The following is a 12,818-nucleotide window of genomic DNA, read 5'->3' on the forward strand; positions in this document are numbered from 1 at the left end:
TATGTTATGTATGTATGTTATGTATGTTATGTATGTATGTTATGTATGTATGTATGTTATATGTTATGTATGTTATGTATGTATGTTATGTATGTTATGTATGTATGTTATGTATGTATGTTATGTATGTTATGTATGTTATGTATGTTATGTATGTATGTTATGTATGTATGTTATGTATGTATGTTATGTATGTTATGTATGTTATGTATGTATGTTATGTATGTTATGTATGTTATGTATGTATGTTATGTATGTTATGTATGTATGTATGTTATGTATGTATGTTATGTATGTTATGTATGTATGTATGTTATGTATGTTATGTATGTATGTTATGTATGTTATGTATGTTATGTATGTATGTATGTTATGTATGTATGTTATGTATGTTATGTATGTTATGTATGTATGTTATGTATGTTATGTATGTATGTTATGTATGTATGTTATGTATGTTATGCATGTATGTTATGTATGTTATGCATGTTATGTATGTTATGTATGTATGTTATGTATGTTATGTATGTATGTTATGTATGTTATGTATGTATGTTATGTATGTATGTTATGTATGTATGTAATGTATGTTATGTATGTATGTATGTAATGTATGTTATGTATGTATGTTATGTATGTATGTTATGTATGTTATGTATGTTATGTATGTATGTTATGTATGTATGTATGTTATGTTGTTATGTATGTATGTATGTATGTATGTATGTATGTATGTATGTTATGTATGTTATGTATGTTATGTATGTATGTATGTATATGTTATGTATGTTATGTATATGTTATGTATGTTATGTATGTTATGTATGTTATGTATGTTATGTTATGTATGTTATGTATGTTATGTTATGTATGTTATGTATGTATGTATGTATGTTATGTATGTTATGTATGTTATGTTATGTATATGTTGTTATGTATGTATGTATGCTATGTATGTATGTTATGTATGTTATGTATGTATGTTATGTATGTATGTATGTATATGTATGTTATGTATGTATGTTATGTATGTTATGTATGTATGTTATGTATGTACGTTATGTATGTTGTTATGTATGTATGTTATGTATGTATGTATGTATGTTATGTATGTATGTTATGTATGTATGTTATGTATGTTATGTATGTTATGTATGTATGTTATGTATGTTATGTATGTATGTTATGTATGTATATGTATGTTATGTATGTTATGTATGTTATGTATGTATGTTATGTATGTATGTTATGTATGTATGTATGTATGTTATGTATGTATGTTATGTATGTTATGTATGTTATGTATGTTATGTATGTTGTTATGTATGTTATGTATGTATGTTATGTATGTATGTTATGTATGTTATGTATGTATGTTATGTATGTATGTTATGTATGTTATGTATGTTATGTATGTATGTATGTATGTATGTATGTATGTTATGTATGTATGTTATGTATGTTATGTATGTTATGTATGTATGTTATGTATGTTATGTATGTATGTATGTATGTATGTATGTATGTATGTTATGTATGTTATGTATGTATGTTATGTATATGTTATGTATGTTATGTATGTTATGTATGTTATGTATGTTATGTATGTTATGTATGTTATGTATGTATGTATGTATGTTATGTATGTATGTATGTTATGTATGTTATGTTATGTATGTTATGTATGTTATGTATGTTATGTATGTTATGTATGTTATGTATGTATGTTATGTATGTTATGTTTGTTATGTATGTTATGTTATGTATGTATGTATGTTATGTATGTATATGTATGTATGTTGTTATGTATGTATGTTATGTATGTATGTATGTATGTATGTATGTATGTATGTTATGTATGTATGTATGTATGTATGTATGTTATGTATGTTATGTATGTTATGTTATGCATGTTATGTATGTATGTATGTTATGTATGTATGTTATGTATGTATGTTATGTATGTTATGTATGTATGTTATGCATGTTATGTATGTTATGTATGTATGTTATGTATGTTATGTATGTATGTATGTATGTTATGTATGTTATGTATGTATGTTATGTATGTTATGTATGTTATGTATGTTATGTATGTATGTTATGTATGTATGTTATGTATGTATGTTATGTATGTTATGCATGTTATGCATGTTATGCATGTATGTTATGTATGTTATGTATGTATGTTATGTATGTATGTTATGTATGTTATGTATGTTATGTATGTTATGTTATGTATGTATGTATGTATGTTATGTATGTTGTATGTATGTTATTATGTATGTATGTTATGTATGTTATGTATGTATGTATGTATGTTATGTATGTATGTTGTGTATGTATGTTATGTATGTATGTTATGTATGTATGTATGTATGTTATGTTATGTATGTTATGTATGTTATGTATGTATGTTATGTATGTATGTTATGTATGTTATGTATGTATGTTGTTATGTATGTTATGTTGTATGTTATGTATGTTATGTATGTATGTTATGTTATGTATGTATGTTATGTATGTTATGTTATGTTATGTATGTTATGTATGTATGTTGTTATGTATGTTATGTTATGTATGTATGTTATATGTTATGTATGTTATGTATGTTATGCATGTATGTTATGTTGTGTGTTATGTTATGTATGTTATGTTATGTGTATGTTATGTATGTATGTTATGCATGTTATGTATGTATGTTATGTATGTTGTTATGTATGTTATGTATGTTATGTATGTTATGTATGTTATGTATGTTATGTATGTATGTTATGTATGTTATGTATGTATGTTATGTATGTTATGTATGTTATGTATGTATGTATGTTATGTATGTTATGTATGTTATGTATGTATGTATGTTATGTATGTATGTGTATGTATGTTATGTATGTTATGTATGTATGTTATGTATGTTATGTATGTATGTTATGTATGTTATGTATGTATGTATGTATGTATGTTATGTATGTATGTTATGTATGTTGTATGTTTATGTATGTTATGTATGTTATGTATGTTATGTATGTTATGTATGTATGTTATGTATGTTATGTATGTATGTATGTTATGTATGTTGTATGTTATGTATGTTATGTATGTATGTTATGTATGTTGTTATGTATGTTATGTTATGTATGTTATGTATGTATGTGTATGTATGTTATGTATGTTATGTATGTATGTTATGTATGTATGTATGTATGTTATGTATGTTATGTATGTATGTATGTTATGTATGTTATGTATGTTATGTATGTTATGTATGTATGTTATGTATGTTATGTATGTTATGTATGTTATGTATGTTATGTTGTATGTTATGTATGTATGTTATGTATGTTATGTATGTTGTATGTTATGTTATGTATGTTGTATGTTATGTATGTTATGTATGTTATGTTATGTATGTATGTTATGTATGTTATGTATGTATGTTATATGTTATGTTATGTTATGTTATGTATGTATGTATGTTATGTTGTTATGTATGTTATGTATGTTATGTATGTATGTTATGTATGTATGTTATGTATGTATGTTATGTATGTATGTATGTTATGTATGTATGTATGTTATGTATGTTATGTATGTTATGCATGTTATGTATGTTATGTATGTATGTTATGCATGTTATGTATGTATGTTATGTATGTTATGTATGTTATGTTATGTATGTATGTATGTATGTTATGTATGTTATGTATGTTATGTATGTTATGTATGTTATGTATGTTATGTATGTATGTTATGTATGTATGTTATGTATGTTATGTATGTTATGTATGTTATGTATGTATGTTATGTATGTATGTTATGTATGTATGTTATGTATGTTATGTATGTTATGTATGTATGTTATGTATGTATGTTATGTATGTATGTTATGTATGTATGTTATGTATGTATGTTATGTATGTTATGTATGTATGTTATGTATGTATGTTATGTATGTATGTTATGTTATGTTATGTATGTTATGTATGTTATGTATGTATGTTATGTATGTATGTTATGTATGTTATGTATGTATGTTATGCATGTTATGTATGTATGTTATGTATGTTATGTATGTTGTATGTGTATGTATGTTATGTATGTTATGTATGTTATGTATGTATGTTATGTATGTTATGTATGTATGTTATGTATGTATGTTATGTATGTTATGTATGTTATGTATGTATGTTATGTATGTTATGTATGTATGTTATGCATGTTATGTATGTATGTTATGTATGTTATGTATGTTATGTATGTTATGTATGTATGTTATGTATGTTATGTTGTTGTATGTATATGTATGTATGTTATGTATGTTATGTTGTATGTATGTTATGTATGTTATGTATGTTATGTTATGTATGTTATGTATGTATGTTGTTATGTATGTTATGTTATGTATGTTATGTTATGTATGTATGTTATGTATGTTATGTTATGTATGTTATGTTATGTATGTTATGTATGTTATGTTGTATGTATGTTATGTATGTATGTTATGTATGTATGTTGTATGTATGTTATGTATGTATGTTATGTATGTTATGTATGTTATGTATGTATGTTATGTATGTTATGTATGTATGTTATGTATGTATGTTATGTATGTATGTTATGTATGTTATGTATGTATGTTATGTATGTTATGTTATGTATGTTATGTATGTTATGTATGTATGTTATGTATGTTATGTATGTATGTTATGTATGTATGTTATGTATGTTATGTATGTATGTTATGTATGTTATGTATGTATGTTATGTATGTATGTTATGTATGTTATGTATGTATGTTATGTATGTTATGTTATGTATGTTATGTATGTAATGTATGTATGTTATGTTATGTATGTTATGTATGTATGTATGTTATGTATGTTATGTTATGTATGTATGTTATGTATGTTATATGTATGTTATGTTGTTATGTATGTTATGTATGTATGTATGTATGTTATGTATGTTATGTTGTTATGTTGTTATGTATGTTATGTATGTTATGTATGTATGTATGTTATGTTGTATGTTATGTATGTTATGTATGTATGTTATGTATGTTATGTATGTTATGTATGTATGTTATGTATGTATGTTATGTATGTTATGTATGTTATGTATGTTATGTATGTTATGTATGTATGTTATGTATGTATGTTATGTATGTTATGTATGTATGTTATGTATGTTATGTATGTATGTTATGTATGTTATGTATGTTATGTATGTACGTTATGTATGTATGTTATGTATGTATGTTATGTATGTTATGTATGTATGTTATGTATGTATGTTATGTATGTTATGTATGTATGTTATGTATGTTATGTATGTATGTTATGTATGTTATGTATGTTATGTATGTATATGTATGTATGTTATGTATGTTATGTATGTTATGTATGTTATGTATGTTATGTATGTATGTATGTTATGTATGTTATGTATGTATGTTATGTATGTTATGTATGTTATGTTATGTATGTTATGTATGTATGTTATGTATGTTATGTATGTATGTTATGTATGTTATGTATGTTATGTTATGTATGTTATGTATGTTATGTATGTATGTTATGTATGTTATGTATGTTATGTATGTATGTTATGTATGTATGTTATGTATGTTATGTATGTTATGTATGTTATGTATGTTATGCATGTTATGTATGTTATGTATGTTATGTATGTTATGTATGTTATGTTATGTATGTATGTATGTATGTATGTTATGTATGTATGTATGTTATGTATGTTATGTATGTATGTTATGTATGTTATGTATGTTATGTATGTTATGTATGTTATGTATGTATGTATGTTATGTATGTATGTTATGTATGTATGTTATGTATGTATGTTATGTATGTTATGTATGTATGTTATGTATGTATGTTATGTATGTATGTTATGTATGTTATGTATGTTGTATGTTATGTATGTTATGTATGTATGTTATGTATGTTATGTATGTATGTTATGTATGTTATGTATGTTATGTATGTTATGTATGTTATGTATGTTATGTATGTTATGTATGTTATGTATGTATGTTATGTATGTTATGTATGTTATGTATGTTATGTATGTTATGTATGTATGTTATGTATGTTATGTATGTTATGTATGTATGTTATGTATGTTATGTATGTATGTTATGTATGTTATGTATGTTATGTATGTTATGTATGTTATGTATGTTATGTATGTTATGTTATGTATGTATGTTATGTATGTTATGTATGTTATGTATGTTATGTATGTATGTTATGTATGTTATGTATGTTATGTATGTTATGTATGTTATGTATGTTATGTATGTATGTTATGTATGTTATGTATGTTATGTATGTTATGTATGTATGTTATGTATGTTATGTATGTTATTGTTATGTATGTTATGTATGTTATGCATGTTATGTATGTATGTTATGTATGTTATGTATGTTATGTTATGTATGTTATGTATGTATGTTATGTATGTTATGTATGTTATGTATGTTATGTATGTTATGTATGTTATGTATGTTATGTATGTTATGCATGTTATGTATGTTATGTATGTTATGCATGTTATGCATGTTATGTATGTTATGCATGTTATGTATGTTATGCATGTTATGTATGTTATGTATGTATGTTATGTATGTTATGTATGTTACAGTTATGTATGTTATGTATGTTATGTATGTATGTTATGTATGTTATGTATGTATGTTATGTCACCACTATGTATGTTATGTATGTTATGTATGTATGTTATGTCTGTTATGTATGTTAATGTTATGTATGTTATGTATGTATGTATGTATGTATACCAACAGATATAACTCACCACTACTGTCTATGTATGTATAACTTATGTATGTAACTATGTACCAACAGCTGTATGTTATGTAACTGTCTACCAACAGCTGTAACTCACCACTACTGTCTATGTTATGTCTATGTTATGTAACAGCTGTAACTAACTACTGTCTACCAACAGCTGTAACTCATGTACTGTCTATGTATGTACTGTCTACCAACAGCTATAACTCACCACTACTGTCTACCAACAGTATAACTCACCACTACTGTCTACCAACAGAACCACTACTGTCTACCAACAGAAATTTACAGATACTACTGTCTACCAACAGATATAACTCACCACTACTGTCTACCAACAGCTATAACTCACCACTACTGTCTACCAACAGCTGTAACTCACCACTACTGTCTACCAACAGCTATAACTCACCACTACTGTCTACCAACAGCTATAACTCACCACTACTGTCTACCAACAGCTATAACTCACCACTACTGTCTACCAACAGATATAACTCACTACTACTGTCTACCAACAGATATAACTCACTACTACTGTCTACCAACAGATATAACTCACTACTACTGTCTACCAACAGATATAACTCACTACTACTGTCTACCAACAGATATAACTCACTACTACTGTCTACCAACAGATATAACTCACTACTACTGTCTACCAACAGATATAACTCACTACTACTGTCTACCAACAGATACAGTTGAAGTCAGAAGTTTACATGCACTTAGTTTGGAGTCATTTAAAACTCGTCTTTCAACCACTCCACAAATGTCTTGTTATTAAAGCAAGTCGGTTAGGACCTCTACTTTGTACATGACACAAGTCATGTTTCCAACAATTGTTTAGACAGATTATTTCACTTATAATTCACTATATCACAATTCCAGTGGGTCAGAAGTTTACATACACCAAGTTGAATGTGCCCTTAAACAGCTTGGGAAATTCCACAAAATGTCATGGCTTTAGAAGCTTCTGATAGGCTAATTGACATAATTTGAGTCACTTGGAGGTGTACCTGTGGATGTATTTCAAGGACTACCTTCAAACTCAGTGCCTCTTTGCTTGACATCATGGGAAAATCAAAAGAAATCATCCAAAACCCCAGAAAAAAAATTGCAGACCTCCACAAGTCTGGTTCATCCTTGGGAGCAATTCCCAAACGCCTGAAGGTACCACGTTCATCTGTGCAAACAATAGTACGCAAGTATAAACACCATGGGACCACGCAGCAGTCATACCGCTCAGGAAGGAGACGCGTTCTGTCTCCTAGAGATGAACGTACTTTGATGTGAAAAGTGCAAATCAATCCCAGAACAACAGCAAAGGACCTTATGAAGATGCTGGAGGAAACAGGTACAAAAGTATCTATATCCACAGTAAAACGAGTCCTATATCGACATAACCTGAAAGGCCGCTCAGCAGGGAAGAAGCCAATACTCCAAAACCACCATAAAAAAGCCAGACTACGATTTGCAACTGCACATGGGGACAAAGATCGTACTTTTTGGAGAAATGTCCTCTGATCTGATGAAACAAAAATAGAACTGTTTGGCCATAATGACCATCGTTATGTTTGGAGGAAAAAGGGGGAGGCTTGCAAGCCGAAGAACACCATCCCAACCGTGAAGCACAGGGGTGGCAGCATCATGTTGTGGGGGTGCTTTGCTGCAGGAGGGACTGGTGAACTTCAAAAAATAGATGGCATCATGAGGTAGGAAAATGATGTGGATATATTGAAGCAACATCTCAAGACATCAGTCAGGAAGTTAAAGCTTGGTCGCAAATGGGTCTTCCAAATGGACAATGACCCCAAGCATACTATCAAAGTTGTGGCAAAATAGCTTAAGGACAACAAAGTCAAGGTATTGGAGTGGCCATCACAAAGTCCTGACCTCAATCCTATAGACAATGTTTGGGCAGAACTGAAAAAGCGTGTGCGAGCAAGGAGGCCTACAAACCTGACTCAGTTATACCAGCTCTGTCAGGAGGAATGGGCCAAAATTCACCCAACTTATTGTGGGAAGCTTGTGGAAGGCTACCTGAAACGTTTGACCCAAGTTAAACCATTTAAAGGCAATGCTACCAAATACTAATTGACTGTATGTAAACTTCTGACCCACTGGGAATGTGATGAAAGAAATAAAAGCTGATATAAATCATTCTCTCTACTATTATTCTGACATTTCACATTCTTAAAATAAAGTGGTGATCCTAACTGACCTAAAACAGGGAATTTTTACTTGGATTAAATATCAGGAATTGTGAAAAATTTACTTTAAATGTATTTGGTTAAGGTGTATGTGAACTTCAACTGTATATCATGTCGTTCCGTCCATCATTCATGTATGTATGTATGTATGTATGTATGTATGTATGTATGTATGTATGTATGTATGTATGTATGTATGTATGTATGTATGTATGTATGTATGTAAGTATGTGTATGTATCTGTTATGTGCTACTGACATGCATGTAAGTCGCTTTAGACAAAAGAGTCAGCCAAATGGCATATATTTAAGCAATAAGGCACGGGGGTGTGGTATATGGCCAATATACCACGGCTAAGGGTTGTTCTTAGTGCCTGGATATAGCCCTTAGCTGTGGTATATTGGCCATATACCACACCCCCCTGAGGTGCCTTACTGCTAATATAAACTGGTTACCAATGTAATTAGAGCACTAAAAATGCATGTTTTGTCATACCCATGGTATATGGTTTGATATACCACGGCTGTCAGCCAATCAGCATTCAGGGCTCGAACCACCCAGTTTGAAATATCCATTAAAACATGGTTACCACTTGTGTCCCTGGCAGGCCTTGTCACTGTCATTGTTCTGATAGTCTGAGTTCCTCTTGTTCACGCTGTAGTTGGTCAGGTGCATGAACTTGTTGCCAAGGCTTTTCATAGACGACGAGTACCTACAGAGGAGAACCAATACCGTGACCAATCATTACGCTGAACATATGGGAACATGTTGACAGACACACACAGTACATATGGGAACATGTTGACAGACACACACAGTACATATGGGAACATGTTGACAGACACACACAGTACATATGGGAACATGTTGACAGACACACACAGTACATATGGGAACATGTTGACAGACACACACAGTACATATGGGAACATGTTGACAGACACACACAGTACATATGGGAACATGTTGACAGACACACACAGTACATATGGGAACATGTTGACAGACACACACAGTACATATGGGAACATGTTGACAGAGACACACACAGTACATATGGGAACATGTTGACAGACACACACACAGTACACGCCATTATAAAAGCTCACACATGCTATATAACAAAACACTTTTCAAAAGATGGAGCTAAATAACTGAAACGGGCGACTGAATGAAACATGTAACCTATTAAAAGACTTACTTGCAGCTGGCGAAGCGGACAAGTCCGTCCTGGAAGATGTAAACGCGGAGCGGGTCGTAACATGTCACATACACATAGATACGCAGGTCAAACTTATTCCCACTGATGAGATAAGGCTTGTGCAGATACCTGAGAGAGATACAACGACGTTTAGACTCGGAGACAAATCCCCAAACAACGGTATGCTGTCAGCATAATCCATTGCAGGTTACTGGTCACTCTAGACTGGCTGGTCCCAGATCTGCTTGATCCGTCTTGCCAACTCCTATAGTCATGAGATGGCAAGACTGCACAAACAGGTCTGGGACCAGGCTAAAAATCACATTCACAACACTAGAAGTATCATTCTTAGGGTGCTGACATACTTCTGAACCAGGAGTGGTCTCTTGCATGGCATCTGACTCCACTTGTGAATAACCTGGATTCCAATACCCCGAGCAGACGCAGGCTACAGGAGAGAGAGAGAGGATTATTTTACCCCGAGCAGACGCAGGCTACAGGAGAGAGAGAGAGAGATTATTTTACCCCGAGCAGACACCTGCTACAGGAGAGAGAGCGAGAGAGAGGATTATTTTACCCCGAGCAGACACAGGCTACAGGAGAGAGAGAGGATTATTAAACCTGGCACCATCCCTACGGTGAAGCATCATGCTGTCGGGATGACTGGGAGACTAGTCAGGATTGAAGTAAAGATGAACGGAGCAAAGTACAGAGAGATCCTTGATGAAAACCTGCTCCAGAGCACTCAGGACCTCAGACTGGGGCGAAGGTTCACCTTCCAACAAGACAACGACCCTAAGCACACAGCCAAGACAACGTAGGAGTGGCTTTGGGACAAGTATCTGAATGTGCTTGAGTGGCCCAGCCAGAGCCCGGACTTGAACCCGATCGAACATCTCTGGAGAGACCTGAGAATAGCTGTGCAGCAACGCTCCCCATCCAACCTGACAGAGCTTGAGAGGATCTGCAGAGAAGAATGGGAGAAACTCCCCAAATACAGGTGTGCCAAGCTTGTAGCGTCCTACCCAAGAAGACTGGAGGCTGTAGTCGCTTTCAAAGGTGCTTCAACAAAGTACTGAGTAAAGGGTCTGAATACTTAAGTAAAATTCAACAAACCTGTTTTTGCTATGTCGTTATGGGGTATTGTGTGTAGGTTGATAAGGGAAAGAAACAATTTAATCCATTTTTGAATAAGGCTGTAACGTAACAAAATGTGGGAAAAAGGTCAAGGGGTCTGAATACTTTCTGAATGCAGTGTACAGCCATCCCCTATACCACCAGTACCACCACACATCCGCTATACCACCAGTACCACCACACATCCCCTATACCACCAGTACCACCACACATCCCCTATACCACCAGTACCACCACACATCCCCTATACCACCAGTACACCACATCCCCTATACCACCACACATCCCTATACCACCAGTACCACCACACATCCCCTATACCACCAGTACCAACACACATCCCCTATACCACCAGTACCACCACACATCCCCTATACCACCAGTACCACCACATCCCCTACCACCACACATCCCCTATACCACCAGTACCACCACACATCCCCTATACCACCACACATCCCCTATACCACCAGTACCAACCACATCCAACACACATCCACCAGTACCAACACACATCCCCTATACCACCAGTACCACCACACATCCCCTATACCACCAGTACCACCACACATCCCCTATACCAACACACATCCCTATACCACCAGTACCACACATCCCTATATCACCACACATCCCCTATACCACCAGTACCAACACACATCCCCTATACCACCAGTACCAACACATCCCCTATACCACCAGTACCAACACACATCCCCTATACCACCAGTACCACACATCCCCTATACCACCAGTACCACCACACATCCCCTATACCACCACACATCCCCTATACCACCAGTACCCTATATCACCACACATCCCTGTACCACCACACATCCCCTATACCACCAGTACCACCACACATCCCCTATACCACCACACATCCCCTATACCACCAGTACCACCACACATCCCTATACCACCACACATCCCCTATACCACCAGTACCACCACACATCCCCTATACCACCAGTACCACCACACATCCCCTATACCACCAGTACACCACATCCCCTATACCACAAGTACCACCACACATCCCCTATACCATCACACATCCCCTATACCACCACACATCCCCTATACCAACACACATCCCCTATCCAACACACATCCCCTATACCACCAGTACCACCACACATCCCCTATACCACCACACATCCCCTATACCACCACACATCCCCTATACCACCAGTACCAACACACATCCCCTATACCAACACACATCCCCTATACCACCAGTACCACCACACATCCCCTATACCACCACACATCCCCTGTACCACCACACCATTCCATGCAGCGACCCAAAAAAACGACTCCGAAAAAGAGGGAAACGAGGCGGTCTTCTGGTCAGACTCCGGAGACGGGCACACCGTGCACCACTCCCTAGCATTCTTCTTGACAACAAGGTTGATGAAATCCGA

General features: G+C 33.2%; 1 protein-coding gene across 6 annotated transcripts in view; it reads right to left on the reverse strand.

Annotated features, from left to right (window-relative positions):
* ttll4 (tubulin tyrosine ligase-like family, member 4) overlaps nt 1–12,818 on the reverse strand; it is a 62,904-nt gene that overhangs the window by 24,318 nt on the left and 25,768 nt on the right. For all 6 annotated transcript variants that reach the window (XM_042320054.1, XM_042320052.1, XM_042320055.1 and 3 more), the window contains exons 9-11: nt 10,617–10,699; nt 10,252–10,380; nt 9,640–9,762 (exon numbers count right to left, since the gene is read on the reverse strand). In XM_042320054.1, coding sequence (XP_042175988.1) covers nt 9,640–9,762; nt 10,252–10,380; nt 10,617–10,699 — 335 coding nt within the window. The remainder of the gene's footprint in view (nt 1–9,639; nt 9,763–10,251; nt 10,381–10,616; nt 10,700–12,818) is intronic.

The sequence above is a fragment of the Oncorhynchus tshawytscha genome, linkage group LG03 (genome assembly GCF_018296145.1).
Source record: "Oncorhynchus tshawytscha isolate Ot180627B linkage group LG03, Otsh_v2.0, whole genome shotgun sequence".
NCBI lineage: Eukaryota > Metazoa > Chordata > Actinopteri > Salmoniformes > Salmonidae > Oncorhynchus > Oncorhynchus tshawytscha.